General features: G+C 37.7%; 1 protein-coding gene across 1 annotated transcript; it reads left to right on the top strand.

Moving 5' to 3' along the window:
• The first annotated feature begins 6,213 nt into the window (after window positions 1-6,213).
• Window positions 6,214-17,330, top strand: cacnb3b (calcium channel, voltage-dependent, beta 3b). The gene is made up of 13 exons (XM_079478436.1): window positions 6,214-6,385; window positions 10,257-10,376; window positions 10,462-10,584; window positions 10,799-10,920; window positions 11,077-11,152; window positions 11,904-11,984; window positions 12,753-12,811; window positions 12,886-12,986; window positions 13,076-13,227; window positions 14,118-14,213; window positions 14,344-14,514; window positions 14,583-14,630; window positions 14,795-17,330. The coding sequence occupies exons 1-12, from the start codon at window positions 6,344-6,346 to the stop codon at window positions 14,610-14,612; spliced, it is 1,173 nt and encodes a 390-aa protein (XP_079334562.1). The 5' UTR covers window positions 6,214-6,343; the 3' UTR covers window positions 14,613-14,630; window positions 14,795-17,330.
• Window positions 17,331-20,281: the final 2,951 nt, after the last annotated feature.

Here is a 20,281-nt window from a genome sequence, read left to right as displayed (position 1 = left end):
GAGGGAGGGAATAGGAGAGGGAACTCAAGTCTGAGTCTACAGTACACTTCACTTCTGCCCTGAGAGGAAGCACACCATGACCAGCTAAATGTGAGATTGTGCATTTTCTCCACAACACCAACTGAGTAAGTGTAGTTGCTTCTCTAACCTTTTTAAGAATGGAAGAATTTCAATTGAAAGAATGATTAGTCAATATTTCACCATTTTCAAGTTATGAATTTTGTTAAGGTTAACCGTCCAGATGTAAATAAAAAAATTTTTATATGAAATTTATAAAAGCAGAACATAATCTTACTTGATTGGTGTTCAAAAATGACATTCTTAAATTTATAGGATTGAGTTGTTCTGTTACTTATTGAGGCAATTATGTTGACCCTGCTGAGGCTTCAACTCATTTTGACTTTGAAATAGAAACTGTCATCATCCAGTTTTGATGAAATATGTATAGATTTCTCTTTTTTTGGCCCATGATTAATGCCCGTGGAGCTGTTGGCATTCTTGCAACCATTCATGGTGTTTCTTTGGAGCTGGGGGAAGGGGTGCATTTGGAACCACTGGGCTTCCTGTATGAGGTCAATTAAATACTGCATGAGACAAGAGCACTAAAAGCCTGTCCCGTGAGGAGGGGAGTGCTTTGTGTTTGTGTGTGTGCGCGCACTGGAGCGTCAGTGCACAATGCCTTGATTACATCTGATGAAATAGCAAAGTTTCTAGATGACATTTAATATTTGTGCTCTTTAAGCAGTTTAAAAATATCTCAATGATGTTTGTTTTCTGCATAATGGGAAACTAAAAGTAAAAGTTAGAATGTCAGGACATAACCTTTATAATGAGATTAATATAATCTTTATCATGTTGTATAATAGGTTTCTTCTGGAAAAAAGTCAGAATTTCATCATAAACTAATCTTTGATTTGCAATCTGCAAAATATGATTGAAGATTTTTGTAGAACTGGAAAAGTTCTCATCAAATTGACCCAAATCCTGACTATTTCAGAAATACAATCTACATTTTATAACAACATCTTTATGTGATTTAATTATGGTTGCATTTGTTTCTATTTTTATTGCTCCGAAACATAATTTCAATTTGCTGTTGATACTAAAATGAAATATTCTGAGCTATAAAAGAGCAAAATTCATAAAAGTCCAATATGGTCACTTATGCTATTTGATCAGTACAGGAGAAATCAATCCCATAATGCCACTGTTAGACTGCATCTGTATAATATAATTCTCATGCTGCTGTTGAGTTGTGTAACTTGACGTCATTCTGGTGTTCATATTCCTCTTTCACTGCTAGCGGTTGTAACATAATATGTCATTTCTATTTTTATCATATCCATCATATTTGATTGGAATCTGTGTCCTTGCTGAAATAAGATGCCTGGCAATGCAGAATTTGTTGCATAATTAAGAGTGAATTTCTATTTTGACAAAAGCAGTTAAACTTTGCTGGATAACAGTAGACGACAAGAACAGGATGTTTGCAACCGGATAGGATGAGATATCAGATATTGATTTACCCTGTGCTTATCTGGAAAAGAAATGAGAAGTTACAGAATTTAAGACTTCTCTGGGGATTGGTTTTCCATAGCTCAGCAAAACATGTGAAATGCTCAGCCTTATGTGAAATTATATCAGCTTTCCTGTAGCTCAGTGATAAAGCCAGCAACGCAAGGTCATGGATTCGATCCCAGGGATTGCACATAATTAGAAACAAATGTATAGTTGCTTTGTATAAAAGCGTCTGACAAATGCATAATGTCTACATCTACATCATGTCATCTAAATTGAAACTGATACTGAACGGAAAATAGTATACCTAAACATACATCAGAGTATTTTCTGAGTTTAATTTCCAGTCAGACAAAGGGATCCATCAGTCCCCTTTAATTTTGGTGGAGGAAATTTGCATAGTGCCTTCCACCTCACTAGCCCACCCTGTGGTTTCTCATGCGGTTTCCATGCATCCTGTTATGCACCCAGCAAAAGAAAGGCAAGTAGAGTGGAAGAAAAGCTAAATTTAGATCACGAGTGAAAAAAGCATGTACTGTACCGGTCTTTATCGCTTACACTGAGATGGAGTGACTTTATGTCCCTTCACTCACCCCTAAGATATTCTATACCAGAGGCTCTCTTTCCTCATCACAACCTGTTCTCAAACAAATGGAAATGTCCGTTATGTATTAACCTTAAAGGTTGACTGAAGGAACAGTGGGGCTTGTTGTCACCTAGGCAAGTCGTCTCTATATCATATGTATCTATAAGTAACTATCATCTTTTACATTGCACTGTAGGTCATGGTCAAGCTTGTGTCTATGGAGAAAAAGTCTTTCAAAAATGACCCCACACCTAGAAATATTCCTCAGTACGGAAAAATAATATAATCTGTGATCCTTTAAAAATGACACACAACCACTGCATTCCCCATTAGAGTTGTACTGTATGTGTGTGAATGTGCCTTTGTCTTTGTTTTCAAAGTTCGCCCGCTTGCAAGTACACATATAAGAAAGCACAGCTGTAACATGGCCTCAGGACACGCGGCTCTAAAAGCCACCGCAGAGCTGATTTTATTCTAATGTGAGCAAAGTTGAATGAAGAACACACATGCTTCCAGTATAATGGACTCTAGAGAGAGAGAGCTCCACACTGCCTGGGGCATGCATGATGATTTAATACAACCTGATAAGAGAAAGGACTAATAATCATGTGCCACTGAATAAGTCTTGGTGCCGCTCCATTGGTGCTGTATATGGAAACCAGCTCACCTTATATTTGTGGAGTGTTCTGCACCATGCTTTAGTAAGGACAGCATCGCTGTGAAGTCATCCCCCATCTACACAGATTTCCTCTCAGTGAGATAAAGCCTCAGTAGATAAATGAAGTTAACAAGATGAACATTCAAAAAGTTTGTGTCCAGAATTTTGGTCCCAATGTTAAATATTTAGCATATGTAATGAGATTAATAATCATATCAATAATATTGATATTTGCTGGAATTAGGTTTGCACATGCGGAAAGATTTTATTTGCATATAATGTTATGACGCAGGGGTATGTTTTTGTTAATATTGTGTAAATATAGTGCATTTAATTCTCTGTTCCACATTATTGAGCACCGGTGCATTAATGCAATTTGTTTCACAGCTGTTTCTCATCAGGCAGATGTGTTTGTTTGCATTGTTAATTAATGCACAAGAGATTATCTGGTCCGGATTTGACGTTACATTCGTTTTTGGAGTCTTCTGCTGGTATTGTTACCAAAGATGGTGGGCATGAAATTATGTATGGGGGGGCATAAAAGCATAAAATGGACACAACTATGATGTTAAAGATCGGGTAACCTGCTATTTCATGCATTCTGACTTCTTTACACTGCTAAAAACGTTCTCGTTTCTTCTAATGCTTAACATGGTCAACTTGTTAAAAAATTAGTTGGGCGTATGGCGTAGTATTTCTGTGCTTGATACACTCCCCCAACACTCCAACTTGTTTCAGAAAGTTTTTGTAAAGGGACCCTATTCCTTTAATTGGGCAACTCTCCCAGAAAAGCACGGCAAGGCGAATGAAATAACCCACCCACGTGCAAACCAACCAGCGATAGTAAGAGCCGCTTATCATGATTGGCTGCGCTGCGTAAAGATCAGCTGGTAAATTTTGTTGGCAAATGACGGGTATGTGCATAATGTAAAAAACACGAAGGGATTAATGCAATGATGTTATGTTATTGTGTGCTCTTGCTCTAGTTCCGTGCCTGCCTCCGGCAGATCGTCTTTTTCTGCAAATAATCGTGCAGCTGTATCTCTCTTTTATAAATGTGATCTCTCTTCGAAGATATGACATATGCAATACGTATAAAGGAACCCTGCGTGTGTTACCCGATCTTTGTCTGGTAAACTGTTTAAACAGTGCAGAGAGAAGTATTCAGTAGTCAATGAGGTCCAAGAACTGTTAGGTTACACATATTCTTCCAAATATCTTTCTTGGGTGAATTATCACTTGATATAATATACACCGTGTGCACAATTATTAGGCAAGTGGATTTTTTGAGGATTACTTTTGTTATTGTACAGCTTCAGTGCTCTTGGTCAATTCAACATGTTAACAAACCCTCAAACCTGAACATTTAAGTAGTAAAAGTGAATGTATGTACACCGTTATTAGGCAACTATTACTGTGCAGAATTATTATGCAACTAAATTAAAAACTAAAATGTTCCCGTCTCACTTGTTTATTTTCACCTGTTAAAGTGAGAATATTAAGCAAACTCAATTTACAAATAAACATTTCTGAAATTTCAACCAAAAAACTCAGTGACCAATATAGCCACCCTTCTTTTCGATAACAGTCACTAGCCTTCCATTCACAGAATCAGTCAGTTTCTTGATCTGGTCAGAATCAACTTTTTGTGCAGCCGCAACCACAGCCTCCCAGACACTGCACCTCAAAGAGGTGTACTGTTTACCTTCACTGTACATTTCCTGCTTAAGAAGGGCCCAAAAGTTCTCAATAGGGTTTAAGTCCGATGAAGAAGGGGGCCATGTCATTCGTTTTTCAGCCTTTATTGGCCAGCCACGCAGTGGAGTACTTTGATGCATGTGATGGAGCGTTGTCTTGCATAAAAATCAAAGTCTTCTTGAAAGATAAAGACTTTTTCCTGTACCACTGCTTAAAGAAAGTGTCTTCTAAAAATTGGCAGTAGGTCTGAGAGTTTATTTTGAGTCCATTTTCAAACCGAAAAGGTCCAACTAGCTCATCTTTAATAATACCTGCCCATACCAGTACCCCACCTCGAAGTGGTGCTCTGTGTCCGTTAGTGATCCAACCACGAGCCCATCCATCTGGTCCGTCAAGAGTCACTCATTACATCAGTCCACAAAACCTTTGAAAAATCTGTCTTCAGATATTTTTTTGCCCATTCTTGATGTTTCAACGTATGTGTCTTGTTCAGAGGTGTCTGGTTTCAGCCTTTCTTACCATGGCCATGTCTCTGAGAACTGAACACCTCGTACTTCTTGACACTCCAGGTAGGTTGCAGTTGTGGAATATGGCAGTACTGGAGCATCATGGGTTCCTGGTAGCTTCATGTTTGATTCTTCTTAAATCTTTTGTGGTTAATTTGCGTCTTTTCTTCTCGACACGTTTCTTGCGACCCTGTTGACTATTTGCAACAAAACGTTTGACGGTTCTGTGATCACGCCCTAAAAACTTAGATATTTCAAGAGTGCTGCATCCCTCTGAAAGACTTTTTACAGTTTTTGACTTTTCAGAGTCAGTTAAATCTCTTTTTTGGCCCATTTTTCCTGAAGAGAAGAATCTGCCTAATAATTATGCACACCTTGATATAGGGTGTTGATCTCCTTAGGCCACACCCTCCCTCCTTACACAAATACACATCACCTGATATGCATTAAATCCAATAAGCATTCAAGTTTATACAGCTTGGAGTTGGAAATTATGGATAAAATTATGATATGGTCAAAATAATCACTTTCCTAATATTTGTGCACACGGTGTATATATAAAATATATGTTACATATGGAATATTAACTTAAAAATAACATTAAACTTTATTTTTCTTACCCCATTGTCAGATTAATAAATATATTTTCATTAATAAAACAAGACTAAATATCTTTGGTCATTTGCCTTGCCAAGTAAATCTTGTAAGTATTTTAGATAACTATATAGAAAACAAAAGACAAAAACGCTTAGTAAGACATTTTGCACAACCTGTGTAGCACATAGTCTGCCATGCAGCAAAGTGTTGCAAACCTGTGTGAAATATAAACTTTTCTTTAAAACGGTTATGCTGACTCATAAACAAACATAAATTTGCACCAAAATAAAACAACGACAAGAGACATGTTCACTAGTTTTATTAATTTGGACTCTCTACCATACGCTCCTTTCTGCCTTCTTTACATAATATCACTGCATTAGCACAGGCATCCCACTTGTGTACCCCCTCGGTGTTTCCTGCTGCAGGAGAATCAGATGTCAGTGTCTCGTGTGAGAGGTAAACAACTAAACATCTCTTCCCCCGCTGCACTGGTGCAACAGCATCTCCAGCGCGTGGAGAAAATGGAGCCTGATTGAATGTGAGTGCAGGCGGAAGAAAAGCAGCAGCGGCAGTGTGTGGATGCGGTGTGGGGGGGTGTTTGCTCTCAGCGAGCTGAACTCAACTGCTGCAGTCAAGGCATCAATTTTGTATAGGCGTAGAGTGCAGTTAGTTGGCTATCATCCGCGGAGGCTTCCCTTTACTGTTGCTCATGGGGAGCACCTCGCGTCTCGCTCGGCCGCTGAGTGATGCGCGGGGACATGAGCGGTCTCTATAGGCATGTCCGCGTCCGATTCAAGCGCAGCGCTGCTCAGCTGCAAGGTAGGGATGCTTCGCCTTCGTTCTTACCTTCCTCGCTCTCTCTCTCTCGTGCACTTGATCTCTGTCACTTTCTCTCTCGCCGTATTACATTTTTCCTCCATGTGATTCTGTAATCAATCAAGTGAATGAATTTTGCATGCATTCCACCCGCCTGCCTCACAGTCTATTAATAACCTCCTATAAGCCTTTTTTATGAATAAATGATTCTCGGTCGAGATACAAGACTGGCTTTTAGACAAGCATGAAGATGCATTCAACTGCATTCATTGTTTAAGTGATACAAGCGCGTTCGTCCGTTCTGCTCCTTTATTTGCTTATTGGTAAATTAATAATTTGTTGAATATTAATGAGATGAATATATGCTACAGTTGTTGATATGTCTTGACATGCATACCTGTTCCTCTGTTAAAATACAGAGTGACAGCCAGGGGTATGACTTTGAAAGCTTGTTTTCAGTTTCTGCATCTATTGCTTATTTCTTTTTTGATATTGGATACATCGACCAAGACCAGTGTCTCTCGACTTCACAGTATCAGTGTTGCAGGTGATTTATTGTAAAATAGAAATTCTGATGATTTCCTTTACAAATACCTAGGGGTGTGACGAGATTATCGCACAAGACGAGAACGAGACTGAGTTCACGAGAACGAGATTTTTTGAAATATATATAGGGAAAATAGTCTCTAATTCACCTTAAAAACACAAAATGCAAAAAATGTAGGTATTATAAAATCAACCTTCAAATTAAACTTCTATTTTAATTAATTATAATATGCAGTAATAAACTAGCCTATGTGTAAACACTGAAAAATGTTTTGTCACGAAATCAACTGACAGGCAGTAATTGCACAACAATTATCTGTGGTTAGCTATGGTGGTTGTTTTCTTTATATGCTTTTTGCACAGTGTTAGCAATCCTCCTTCCTCCACTGACTGAACCTTCACAGCCTTCAGAGAAACAGTTAAAACTGTATAAACAAATCGTATTTTATGCTAAGATTGCACTGATGTAAGAGACAGGTAATCCATTTTTGTTTGCCTGTGAATGTATTTAAAATAAAGTAATGTGAACTTTATTGCTATACTCAAGTGGTACTAGTGGTACAGTCCGCTACTGTTCAACAGCGTGCTGTGCTCTCAAAACACGTGTTGATTTCGTGTTGTGATTGTAGCTCACAGCACGCACATACTTTGTGCGGTTATTAGCATGTTTTGTACAGTAATGAAAACAGGTCGCATGACAACAAAATGTGCACTCACACAAATGCTCCCAAATATATTTTGAGGTCTCACAGGTTAAGGGAGCGTATGGGACTAAAATGGTCGCAATTTCGAGCCCAGCACTCCATCTTGCCATGGCGTGAGGATGTTGTGTTCTCACGAAACCAATCAGATATTTTGGTTAAACACAAAGAAAGATATTTGGAGGAATGTTAGTAACTGAGATTTCTGGGGCACCATTGACTACCATAGTAGAAAAAAATATTCTATATATTTTGTTCTGTAGAACACGGAAAAACATATTTTGAAGAATGTAGAAAAACAAACAGTTCTGGGGCATCTTTAACTACCATTTAAGTTTTTTCTACTATGGTAGTCAATGGTGCCCCAGAAATGTCAGTTGCAAACATTCTTCCTAATATCTTTCTTTGTGTTCATTAGAACAAAATATTATACAGATTTAGAACAACTTGAGGTTGAGTAATTCATGACAGAATTTTCATTTTTGGGTGGACTATCCTTTAACTGATGTGACATTCACAAACATTATTGAGAAGAGTTGTCCTGCACCATTTCATTCCTTTATTTCTTTATCTCATGTCTGTACATGTGGTTTTGAATGGTGCAAAGTTAAATGTTGGAGAGATCCACCCACCTCTCTCTGCTCTGGCCTCATCAGTCAGGTTCTCTGCAACCAACCTCCGGCTCCATGCTGTTCAAACTGCAGCAGACACATACGAGACAAGTGAAATACATTCTGACAATATCAAAACATGATGCAGTTAAAACTCTGAGGTTTAGGTTAATGAATAACTGTTATCTAACAAGACCTGTTAAAAAGTGGAGCTAGGTTGTGCGCCCCCTGCTGGCTGTGTGCTGTTACTGCGCATGCTGCATAACAAGTGAATATGAATGTATTGCATCGTTATACATTCATCCCATTTAACTGCATTCGGTCTTCCTTTAATAAAAACTGTAACATACAATGTCTTAAACTAGTAAAATAACTACGTAATATATATGTTTAGATTTGCTAAGATAAGACATGTGTTACATCTTGTCTATTTTGTGGTGAACTTTGATATTCCTGACTGGGGTTCTGATGCATTATTTTTCTTACATAAGCTTTGTTCACGGTTTTTTTCTGGAAAGGCTGATGGTTAGAATGTGTGTCGTAAGTGGAATATCAGATGAGGTGTTGTGTAAACACTCTTAGCTCATGAGGTTGCCATACACTGTGTCTTTTAAAGGATAACATTACTCTATCGACCCAGGTACTGACAGAAAAATTGCTTGTCTGTCATGTCATCTAAAATAGAGTTAATGTCAAATGTAAGTGTATGGGATTTAACATGTGTGTCGTCAGAGACGCAGCAGTTTAGTTTAATGCGCTCTGACACAATGATGGTTTTAGATGGGTGTTGGAAAACGATGAGCAGGTGCACACACCATCTTGGGCAAGCTGGAAGACCAGGTAAAATAAAAATTCTGTCATAATTTATTTACTCTCATCATTTCATTTAAACAGTATATGACTGTTTCTATCTGGAACACAAAAGAAGATATTTTGAGAAATGTCTCAGTAGTTTTGTGTCCCTTACAATGGATGTCCATTGGTTGGTTACCAACGCATTCAGATAACAATATTACTATGGTAATGTTAAACATATTTTTCTTAACATTTATTTGGAATAATTCCGAACAATTTAGAGATGACCATGACATAGAACAGCCAATGGTTTGATGAGGATATCTGTGTGATCATCCGCCCTCCCTACCAAGGTTGCTTTTTAATAAACATGTTCATTAAAATGGCAGGTATATTTTAATGGCACATAAGAATCTTATCTTAGACTGTGTCTGCTTAAATATGCTTTGTTTCTTTGGACGGTGGGAGCTGCAGATGCCTGCAGCCTGTGACTAGCTTTGATATTTAAATGATATCCTCATTGTTTTAGGTTTGGAGGGGAGAGAAAAGAGCAGTTTTAGGGCCGGGCTTTCAGTTTTGCTGGTTTGTACATGAGAGACTTCTCCGCACCCACCAACACGTGACTTTAAATTACAATAACAACTTTTCCTCTTCTGAATAATTTGTATTGCCTGTTAGTGTGCAATCATAAAATAAAAAATGTATTGATGAGATTATTTAGATTTCTGTGTTTATTGAAGGTTTATATTTTAAGGTCCAGTGTATGCAATTTGACGGCATCCAGTGGTGAGGTTGTGAATAGCAACCAAGGGCTCACTCCCCATTCTTTTCAAAGCACTACGGAGGCTGACACAGACCTAAAGCACGGTTTCACTTCTTTGCCGAAGAAGCGCAGTTTTCCGGTTAGGACTACTGTAGAAACAACATGGTAAATTCCATGTAAGGGGGCCCGCGGTGTATGTAGATGGAAATATCTCATTCTAAACGCTTCATTATGTAATGTCTTTATATACCTCTGAAGATATAGTTATGTATATTATATACATTTCTGTCAGTAGATCCTCTGAAAAATGACACACTGGACCTTTAAAACCTCTCATTTACTTTCTTAGGTAAGGTAAGGTCAGGTTCTCCCTTCTCGCTCTCTCTTCTCTATATCTTTGCTCTATGTGACAGCCTGTCTCTTGTTGTAGTCACATTCAGCTCTTGTCTGTTTTGCAGAGTTCAGCTGATTCCTACACGAGCAGGCCATCTGATTCCGACCTGTCCCTGGAGGAGGACAAGGAGGCGTCTCGGCGTGAAGCCGAGCGCCAGGTCCTGCTCCAGCTCGAGAGAGCAAAGGTGCACTTACTCATACAGATTTTCATTACTTCATCTCTTTCGTTTCTGTTTGTTAAGAGACTTTTTTATTTATTTATATTTGCAGACCAAGCCTGTGGCATTTGCAGTGAGAACCAATGTCAACTACTGTGGGGCTCTGGATGAGGACTGTCCGGTTCAGGGTGCCGCCATCAACTTTGAAACCAAAGATTTTCTACATATAAAAGAGGTGAGAACATTTATTTTTTAAGGAACACACAAGCTGTTCTTTCTACACATTGACTTTCTTTTGAGGCTCTAATTACAACAAATATTAAAACAACATGCTATTCACAAAGTTTTGACATCCAAACTGAAAATCGTGCTGGTTTGGAAACTGAGTGAACGATGACATAATTTAAACTAGACCTGTATTGGTTAGTGTATTGTTTTCCATCCTCCAGAAATACAATAATGACTGGTGGATTGGGAGGCTGGTAAAGGAGGGAGCAGATATTGCTTTCATTCCCAGTCCTGTTAAACTGGAGGCCATGCGCATCAAACAGGAACAGAAAGCAGCTCAGAGGTTGGACCAACAATTACATCTCATCATTATGGATCATTTTGAAATATTCTATAAATCAGCAATATATGTATGTGCTTCTCTTTAATAAAAAGAAAGCATTTAGTAATTCATTTGCATGTCTATTTCAATGTTTGGACATGTGTTTATTATTAACAGAAAAGCAGGAGGCAATGCATCATCTGGGAGCTGGAGGTCTACACCTCCTTCTGCAGGTGAGAGGTATTTAAATACTGTCGCAGTATTTGAACGACAGACATATTACCGTAATGACATTATTTCAGCTGTAATCATAAATATTCTTAGCGTTCGCTAAAAAATGAAACTTCTGTCATCATTTATTAACCCTCATGTCAGTCAAAATATGTCATACACCCCTATGGCTCTTGTGGAACACAAAGAAGATATGTTGAGAAATGTGTTTTGTGTCCATTCAATGGAAGTCAATGGGGGCTAATGTTATTTAGTTACCAACATTCTTCAAAATATCGTCTCTTGTGTTCTGTATCATAAAGAAAGTCACACAGGTTAGGACTGACATGAGGGCGAGTAAATGATGAAAGAGTTTTGATATTTGGGGGAATTATCCCTTTAGATGCTTGGTTATCATATGCAGATCTGTAATTCCTCCAAAGTTTGTTTGAGGTTTCAGTAAATCTGCTTTCATCTTTTAGCAAGATTTATTCCATTGTTAATATGAAATAATTTACTCATTCCACACGCTAACGGCCACTATAGGTTTTTCTTAAACACTTTTCTCTTGTTTTCAAAAAGCCAAACAGAAGCAAAAGCAGGTTAGTGGTTTAGGTTGCTTCTTTCCTCCCGTAATGCATCACTTTCCAAAAACTGATAAGACCTTTAGTTTGTGTCCAGCCTCATGGTCTCTTCAGATAGTTAAGATTCAGAACATGTAAGACCTGTGTGTGTGTGTGTGTGTGTGTGTGTGTGTGTGTGTGTGTGTGTGTGTGTGTGTGTGTGTATTGCAGACAGAGCATGTTCCCCCCTATGATGTTGTTCCATCTATGAGGCCTGTTGTTCTGGTTGGTCCCTCACTGAAAGGCTATGAGGTAACTCTACTAAATTAAGTTTTTGTTATATTTATAGAAACAAGCCAGTTTTATGATGTAACTACGAGTATGCAGGGTCAAAAAGGAGCATTCACAAAGCGCTAAATTGACTTTGTGCTTGAAATTCCTGGAACTGTTTGAATATATAGTAAACTGGAAGGATGACAGTCTAAAGCTTATTCGTGTGGCTCAAGCGAATTAAGAATCAATGGCAATCATCATTCTGTCAATAATCAGTTCACAAGAAAAGTCTGGTGAATGTGAAGTTTTGTACCTTTAAAACGGTACCTCTATAGACAATTGTCTGTATCAAGGTTGTTGTTTTTTAACTTCACATCATCTATATTGGCATATGTGGCAAAATGTAAATTTAGGAACCTTTATGTGAATTCCCAGACATTTTAAGATGCTTTTCTTGTAATTTGGCGTGTCAGTGGATTCCTGAACCTGAAATATTTAAGTATAGCTGTGGCACCAAGCTCTGGATTCACTAGTCAGTTCTTCAACACTGGGTACCTTCTTCTACAGCATCTATTTCTGGAGTCATTCATTTTTCACTCCTGCGTCTAAATAAAACCACATCACCCAAACCACATTATATACAGCTCTTCTTTCAAATACCGGGCAGAGGACTCCTTTATTTTCTCCTCGATTCCCTGGACAACATGAACGTTAACACTGTTAATACCCTGTGACCTAAATTCTCTTGGTTAATTTTGCATGTAACATTTTAGACCATATGTTTTCTTACAAAGTCCTGTTGTGCAGGTAACCGATATGATGCAGAAAGCGTTGTTTGACTTCCTGAAGCACAGGTTTGATGGGAGGTAAGTGCAAATACTTTTGGTGTAAAATTCGAATTTGTACCGAGTACTACTGTTGGTTTGTGGTCTCCTGGCAGGATCTCTATCACACGGGTTACTGCAGATCTGTCTCTGGCCAAGAGATCTGTATTGAATAAGAAAGCTATTATGGAAAGGTCTAACACGCGATCCAGTCTGGGTGAGTGACATTATACTGGAGTTATGCTACACAGAGCATTATTATAGTGAGTAATAAAATATTTGTTTGTTATTCTATTATTTTCTCAGCGGAGGTGCAAAGTGAGATTGAGAGAATATTTGAGCTGGCTAAAAGCCTACAGCTGGTGGTCCTGGATGCAGATACAATTAACCACCCTGCACAACTTCTCAAGACCTCACTCGCTCCCATTATAGTCTATGTGAAAGTGTCTTCTCCAAAGGTACAGCTTTTTTTATCCAGTCAACAACTTTTTTTTGTGTGTCGATTTTTATTAAAACTATTAAAAAACTAAGTTAATAAGAGATTATAATTTTCACCCTTGTCTAATACAGAATTATTAAAGATTTGTTTTTAAATATTAATATTTTGAATTAGATTTTATTCAGAAGTTTAGTTTCATTTTAGCCATTTTGTTTTTGTCCATCTGTGATTTTATTATATTTTTTGTATTTATTGCGTTGCTTTACAAGTTAAATTTATGAAGTTTATAAAGTTAAAGTTTTAATTTAGTTTCTATTAATATTAAATTGATCATTTTTGTGCCTCAACTTAAACTTTAGTTTACTGTGAAGGCAAAAAAAATTGTTTAGTTTAAGTGTTTTAGACAATATTTATGCCAAAATTTTCTTTGATTTAATTGAACAGAAATGTTTTAATGGTTTTAGTGTTCCTAAACTTTAACAAACTTGCCCTAAAACTAATAAATGTTTAATACCATGACACTGACATTCTAAACCATGAGTGAACATTTCAATATTTTTATTATAAAGTCGACAGAAAGTGAAAATGAATTCTCATGAGATCTATGTTGAACATTGTTAGCATACAAATTAAATAAAGTATTGAGTAATAAGAAGTGTGTATTTTGGGGATCTTTAAAGTCTATGATTTTCTTAATGTTTATAGGTCTAAAATTACCAAAAGTGAAAGAAACACTAAAATATTATCTACCATTGATTTCTTTACAGCTCTAAATTGTCCTCAAGTACCTTTAATGCGTCTTACATACATATCCGTGGTATAGATTTTATAGGTCACTAAATCAATGTCTTTCAAGCAAAACTTCCACAAGTGCTTCACATTTTCTCACTGTCACTCACTCCACACCAGGTCCTTCAAAGACTCATTAAATCCAGGGGGAAATCTCAAAGCAAACATCTCAACGTACAAATGATGGCAGGAGATAAACTAGTGCAGTGCCCACCAGTGAGTCCTGCAATACTGTAAACAAACATACATAGCTCTTATCAATGTACACACATTTAACTAAAGTGCTGATCCTGCAGTTTCTGCATCACTACTGTTTGTCCTCACCACTGCTGTCATGTTCATTCAGGAAATGTTTGATGTCATACTGGATGAAAATCAGTTAGAAGACGCTTGTGAACACTTAGCTGAATATTTGGAAATATACTGGCGGGCCACTCACCTTCCAGGCTCCGCCCCTATAAACCCTGTGGTGGAGCAAAATGTTGTAACCCCGCCCTCAGCCAACTCTAGCCAACAGGTGAGTTTATAAATGTCAGCATATCACATCTGCAATGACGGTTTCTTAAACACTTCATCTTCTTCTAGTTCTCAGAGACGCAGGAACTAATTGAATGAGAGCCACCACGAATAACGGTGAGTATTTAATAAAATGTAAAATACTGCTTCTAAATACTTGATTCTGATTGGTCAATCGTGACATTCTGCAGTCAAAAATGTTTTTACAAAATAAACTAAGCTTGTCACCAGAGGGCACCTAACCCATGATGATCTCTTCCTCCACGTCATGATTCTTACAGAGTGGTCTGTGAAAAACAAAACATTCCAGAAAGACCCCCAGAATATTCCTCAAAGGCCAGCCACTCACTGCCCCTGAATGATACAAGGGCTCAAAGCAGCTGCCCACCGATTAGAAAGAAAAGGAGTGGACGGATGGAGATTAAGATGAGGGTTTACGAGGAATTGGACCAATCCCAGCCTCACTGCGAGGTCACGTCCCCTTTCCCTGCACTAACACGCGTGTGGTCCTCAACATCTCAGGACCACTCTGCTGCAGGCCATCAGCCAACACAAAAACACAAATACAATTTCTCAGATACACACGCTCGGCTGATCTAAAGTAAAGATGGGTTATGATGAGATGCCGTGTTGTGCTTTAGCTGTTAGACAGTTTGCATGGTAAAACCATCTTAAATTGTATCCCCTTATAAGCAACGGTGCTAGCCACACACAATAAGAAAGCACCATGCTTTGTTGCATTTTTTCACCATGTCAGGTTTCTATAAAAGCGTACCGTAAGACTCTAGTTTTTGCATATGAATGGGGTCAGATGAACCCCAAAGCATCCTTAATGTGCAGGGCGACCTTAACACAGATGAGTCAATGAGTTATTTATGGTAGACCATAGAGAGATGATATGTAGTATGGCTCACTAAAACCCATAGCGGGGTAAACGGGTGTTCTGAAGCCCCTCGGTGGTGCCGTCTGTCCGGCAGGTTCTGCCAATCTCCTGTATTTATCCCTGGTGTCTCTTTGGCACTGATATCAGAGATCTCTAACCGTTTTACCACAGAGAGGTGCCCTATGAAACTAACATGAACCCGCACTGCCAGTCAGCTGAGTCAACCTCCTGCAAGTGTTCTTTTTGAAAAATAATACCATAAATATATACACTTTGCTTAAAGGAACAGTTCACCCAAAAATATAAAGTAAAATAAACATAAGAAAAGAATACGAATTTTCATTTTAGAGTGAAAACCTCTTTTATTTGCCTCATAAGATTCCTGTAACAACCATAATGCCAATTGCATCTTTACAGTTTTATCATTGTTTATATTGGAAGTTGTAGGGGAAACTGTTTGTCAACTAGCCATTCATCAATATTTCCAACCACATCACACTAACTTATCATTTCAAAAGATAAGTAAAAATAGACCACGTGAATGTTTGCTCACTGTTGCACTGATCAGCTTCATTAGACAAAATTAAAGTCTTTATACTGATTGTTTTCAGTGACCTCTAGTGGACATGTTTAAAACACTTTTACAAGAGTTTACAAAAATTCAGTTGTAATTGACTTTCATTCATTGAACTTAATTTTCCATTTAACTACACCGTTTGAAAAGAGAATGCAGTGGTTTTTCTTTCCCATGCAAGAGAATTGGTACTGGACCTTTCAAACATGCAAGGAATGAAAAGAACCATTGCAGTATCATAAAGGTTGCATGCTGTCCTTTCAGCTAGTGTGCTAAAAGTCTTCTAAAGCCGTAGATTTGATCTCCTGTTTTTGGTTCATTCGGGAGATTTCTTGAAGGAAGTTGTGATGTCGTGAAGGAATCATCTAGACAATGATCCGTTCACAAATTGGATCGTTTTTTATCTTTCCCATAGACACTTATTTGCATGATAAGTGGTCATTTAATGACACATCTGCTGCTGCGTTCTTGCTTGCTGTTCTTCCGTAAAACAACACCGCAACAAGTTATCACACATACAGAATGACTTATTTGCAAGACAATCTCTTAAAGATCACTTATTTTACTCTCGGCATACATGCACATGCAGTCTCATTGTACATTGCAGATCATAACTATGCATGACAAACTTTACAGCCATTTATAGAAAACCACTGCACTGTATACTAAATAAAAGCGATACAATGGGCGGAAAAGATGCATATAACCCATCAAAAACTGCTTGAATATCTTGCACACCAAAAGTCTAGAATAGCACAAACAAAATAATATGTTTTTGTTGATTACATGTGTATATGTGTAATATTATTTGCTTATATTGTACAAAACAATACGATTTGGGACCATGCTGAATATTGTTTGCTGTTTGGTTTACATTTGGCACATTTTTTAATCAAGATATATGGTTTGAAAAGCAACATGCAAGAGACACAAGCTTTAAAGCACAAAATCAATGACCACTAAAACAAGTTCTTCCCAACGATAAAATATGCTTGATATTCTTCCAGGTGGTTTGTGTGAGTCTTCAAAGTATATTTTAAATGCTGATTGTTTGATTCGATATTTATGTTGTTCTGCACCACAGTTTACTGTACTGAATGCAACACTGAAGGAAAAAAGACAATAACAAAGGTCTATCATAGAATAAAGGGAAATCAATATGATTGCACTATTTTGGTTTTGTGTCGTTTGGTTTGATTTACGATGCAATAAATGCACTGTAAGTGTGTAAACCATCTTCCAATACAGTTATTTGTAACATTGTACTAATGTGACAACACTGACCCAGCACTAAGTACTGATAAAAGACTAAATTGAAAAGTACTACCTGATGCTGAACAGAATATTTTGTGCTTCTGAGAAACAAAGAAAATAATAAAAAATAAAAAACATATTTTCTGCTTCTCTCTCGGCTTTTTCCTAAATCATTCACAAAGAGTGTGCTAATGCTGCATTTAAGACACCTCGGAAATGTCCCACCTCTAACCAGAAATTATTTCTGGAACAGTGATCTTTTGATGTTAATAAATACTTGTAGCCCCGGTTTAACAGAAGGGGCTTGAGACTAACTGATAATACCTTGCATTATCATAAGATGCTATCAGTAATGTTTTTTTTCTATGGCATTTTAATAAAGGCGACTTAAATAGCTTAAAGGCATTGTCTTCGCTTAGCCTATGAAACCGGGCTGTAATGTTTTAATGGTGTAATATCATTATTATCAGGAAATATCCCAAATCCGAGGTGTCTTAATCAAATGCAATCTAATGTAAATATCACAATTTCTATATCACTGATTTTTTGTTTCAACATTAAAAAATAAGTTACCTGGCTGCCTTAAGATTGCTATGCGAGTAATATTTAAAGTTGAATTAACTTAAAAAATTTAAGGCAGCCAGGTAATATAGTATTTTATGTTAAAACAAGTTTACAGTTTATCAAATGTACACCAGGTGGCAGTACATGAGCACTTGCTGGGCAATTGGAGAGCAAAGGCATTTATCCCTTGTGTGTGGTGTTCAAAAAAAGATGTAAATTGTTTTTCACCCTTATTATAGACTTTTCTAAGTAATGTTTTAACGAATAGCACCTCTTTTCAAAAATGTGATGTCACAGATGATAAATATTTACCATACAGGCCTAGGCCTTGAGTGTAAGAAAGCCGCAAGTAAAATGTATTATTATTATGTTGCTTGTTATTCGGAAAAAGCAAACATCTCTTAAGTATTTTTTACATTACGCATGTGGCTGTATTGATTTAAAAACGTAATGCTGTGGATCCACTATATACAACAAACATTGGCTGTGCAACAAAAACGTGAGCCGCATAAAGGGGTCAAATAATGCCAGTGGGTAATTTTAGTAAAAAATATAGATCAAATAAAGCTGTCATGTGTGAACAAGAGAAAAAGAAATCAAACAGTCCAACAGAACTTCACCATACCGTAAGTTGTTTCACCTCAAAATGCCACATGAAGAAACCCCAAGGGTCAAACTAAGGCAAACACCCAGATTTGTGCTTAAAGCTGAACATAAATACAATATAGGACAGATAATTTACTTCAAATGCTCATTACTGCAGAACATTCAGAATGCATGTAAAACATCTGTTGTCGCCGTTTTGAGTTCCAAAGCATGTCCAGACTGTTTGTAATTGTGTTTACAAGCGCCGTGAAGCACCTACACCATACTTCCACACTTCCCCTGCACTACTGAGTGCGGGTCACCCTGGCACAGGATCTCATTAGCACTTGCTAATTAGCTGCCTGCTGTGTTTCTGTCTGGTGCAAGTGGGCGGTTGTAGGTCAGGGGTGTTGTCGGAGTCTCTCTGCCTCTCTTTCTCTCTCTGCTGGAGTTTTAGCAGGAGATGATTACCGGTGTGGCCTGATACGGCCGATAGTGTGACATCCCCTGTCATCAGACCGTAACGGCCCTGTAACACAGCTCAAAGGGGGATTTCAGTAATGAGAGAGAGACGTGGATGGAAAGATGGGTTGGTGAGCAAACTGTCAAATTCGAGAGAGCGTTTCCACAAATTCTCTTGACCCCATTGTGCTGTTTATCAGATCACCGCCTGGCCCAGAATAAATGGGCTTTGCTGTTTCCATATACTTCTCTTCATTTCTCCACGATCCATTTTCTTCCTGAGAGCTTGACGCTAAAATGCTTTCATTTTCATCTCCGAATGACACAGCTATCTGTCACACGCGAGGGTTTATCTCTCGCTGAAAACCAGTACATATGAAACAGCACGAAGCAGAGAAATTACAAGCTTAACAAATATCGTTTTCTTCGTTAACTGCGCATTTGTATTTACAAGCAAATAACTATTCATTTAAAAGAACATACCAAGTGTTGAACATCCTACGTATAGAACAACAGAATGGAAATAAAACACGTATACAGACAGCATAAAGTTAGTTGGCTTGCAAATAAGTAATGATCGGTTATGATGATCCTTTCAATGAACTTGCAACAGCCATTGACAAATGTGTGTAAACCAAACATGCCAAAATGAAGTCAAACAAGAGGTCCTTTGGGTCCTTTCAGAAGCAAATTAGGAAATTCACACATCATTAAAGGATATTGCCATTAGGAGGATGGACAGGAATGTGTTAATAGCCCTATTGTCCTCATGTCTGTGGCTAATGATGCTATATGAACATAATTGAATTGATTACTTTGAAGACAAAGAGTTTGTCTGCATATGCAGGAAATCTTAAAAAAGGCCATCCTTAAATACGCATGTGATAGACCTCCCTGATAAGAATGCACTTCTAATGCAATCTATATCACATGTAGTCATTTTGACCGATGTTTACAAAACATTTTACTAAATGCTAAATGACTTACTACTAGTATACAGTATGTACTGTATATGATGAGATCTATATATGCATATTGGTAATAATATATATCTGTATTTGTAGGAAAACACTGATGAAATCTATCACAGTTTTGTCTTATATACCCACACGTAAAATATTGTTGTCACAATGAACCTTAGAGGTTAAATAGTATCGTAACCTCCTGACAAATCCTTCCTCCGCCTCCGCAGCAGATTGTGAGGTGGCACTTGGATATGTTGTTTATTCAGCTCCACCTGCTTCCCAGTTACAGCAAGGGACTTCTCTCATACATACTTCATGGGGTCTCCACCCTTGCAGCAAATACAACACTCCTCAAACTAACATCACAAACTGCTTCGTCAAGCATGATAAAAAGATGTTCCAGACAGAGGATTCAACCATACAGATTGTATTCTAAGGGATATTTGTGTATTTGTGATATTGAAGATCGATGTATATCACG

The sequence above is a fragment of the Barbatula barbatula genome (assembly GCF_947034865.1).
Source record: "Barbatula barbatula genome assembly, chromosome: 17".
NCBI lineage: Eukaryota > Metazoa > Chordata > Actinopteri > Cypriniformes > Nemacheilidae > Barbatula > Barbatula barbatula.
This window is presented reverse-complemented; position numbering and strand designations above follow the sequence as displayed.

Excerpts from the sequence above, each read along its gene's own strand:
- cacnb3b (XM_079478436.1), top strand. The coding sequence starts at position 6,344 with ATGTCCGCGTCCGATTCAAGCGCAGCGCTGCTCAGCTGCAAG. Across the intron at positions 11,153-11,903 it reads GTGAGAGGTATTTAAATACT|ACAGAGCATGTTCCCCCCTA; the intron begins GTCGCAGTATTT and ends TGTGTATTGCAG. Across the intron at positions 14,214-14,343 it reads AACTAGTGCAGTGCCCACCA|GAAATGTTTGATGTCATACT; the intron begins GTGAGTCCTGCA and ends ATGTTCATTCAG.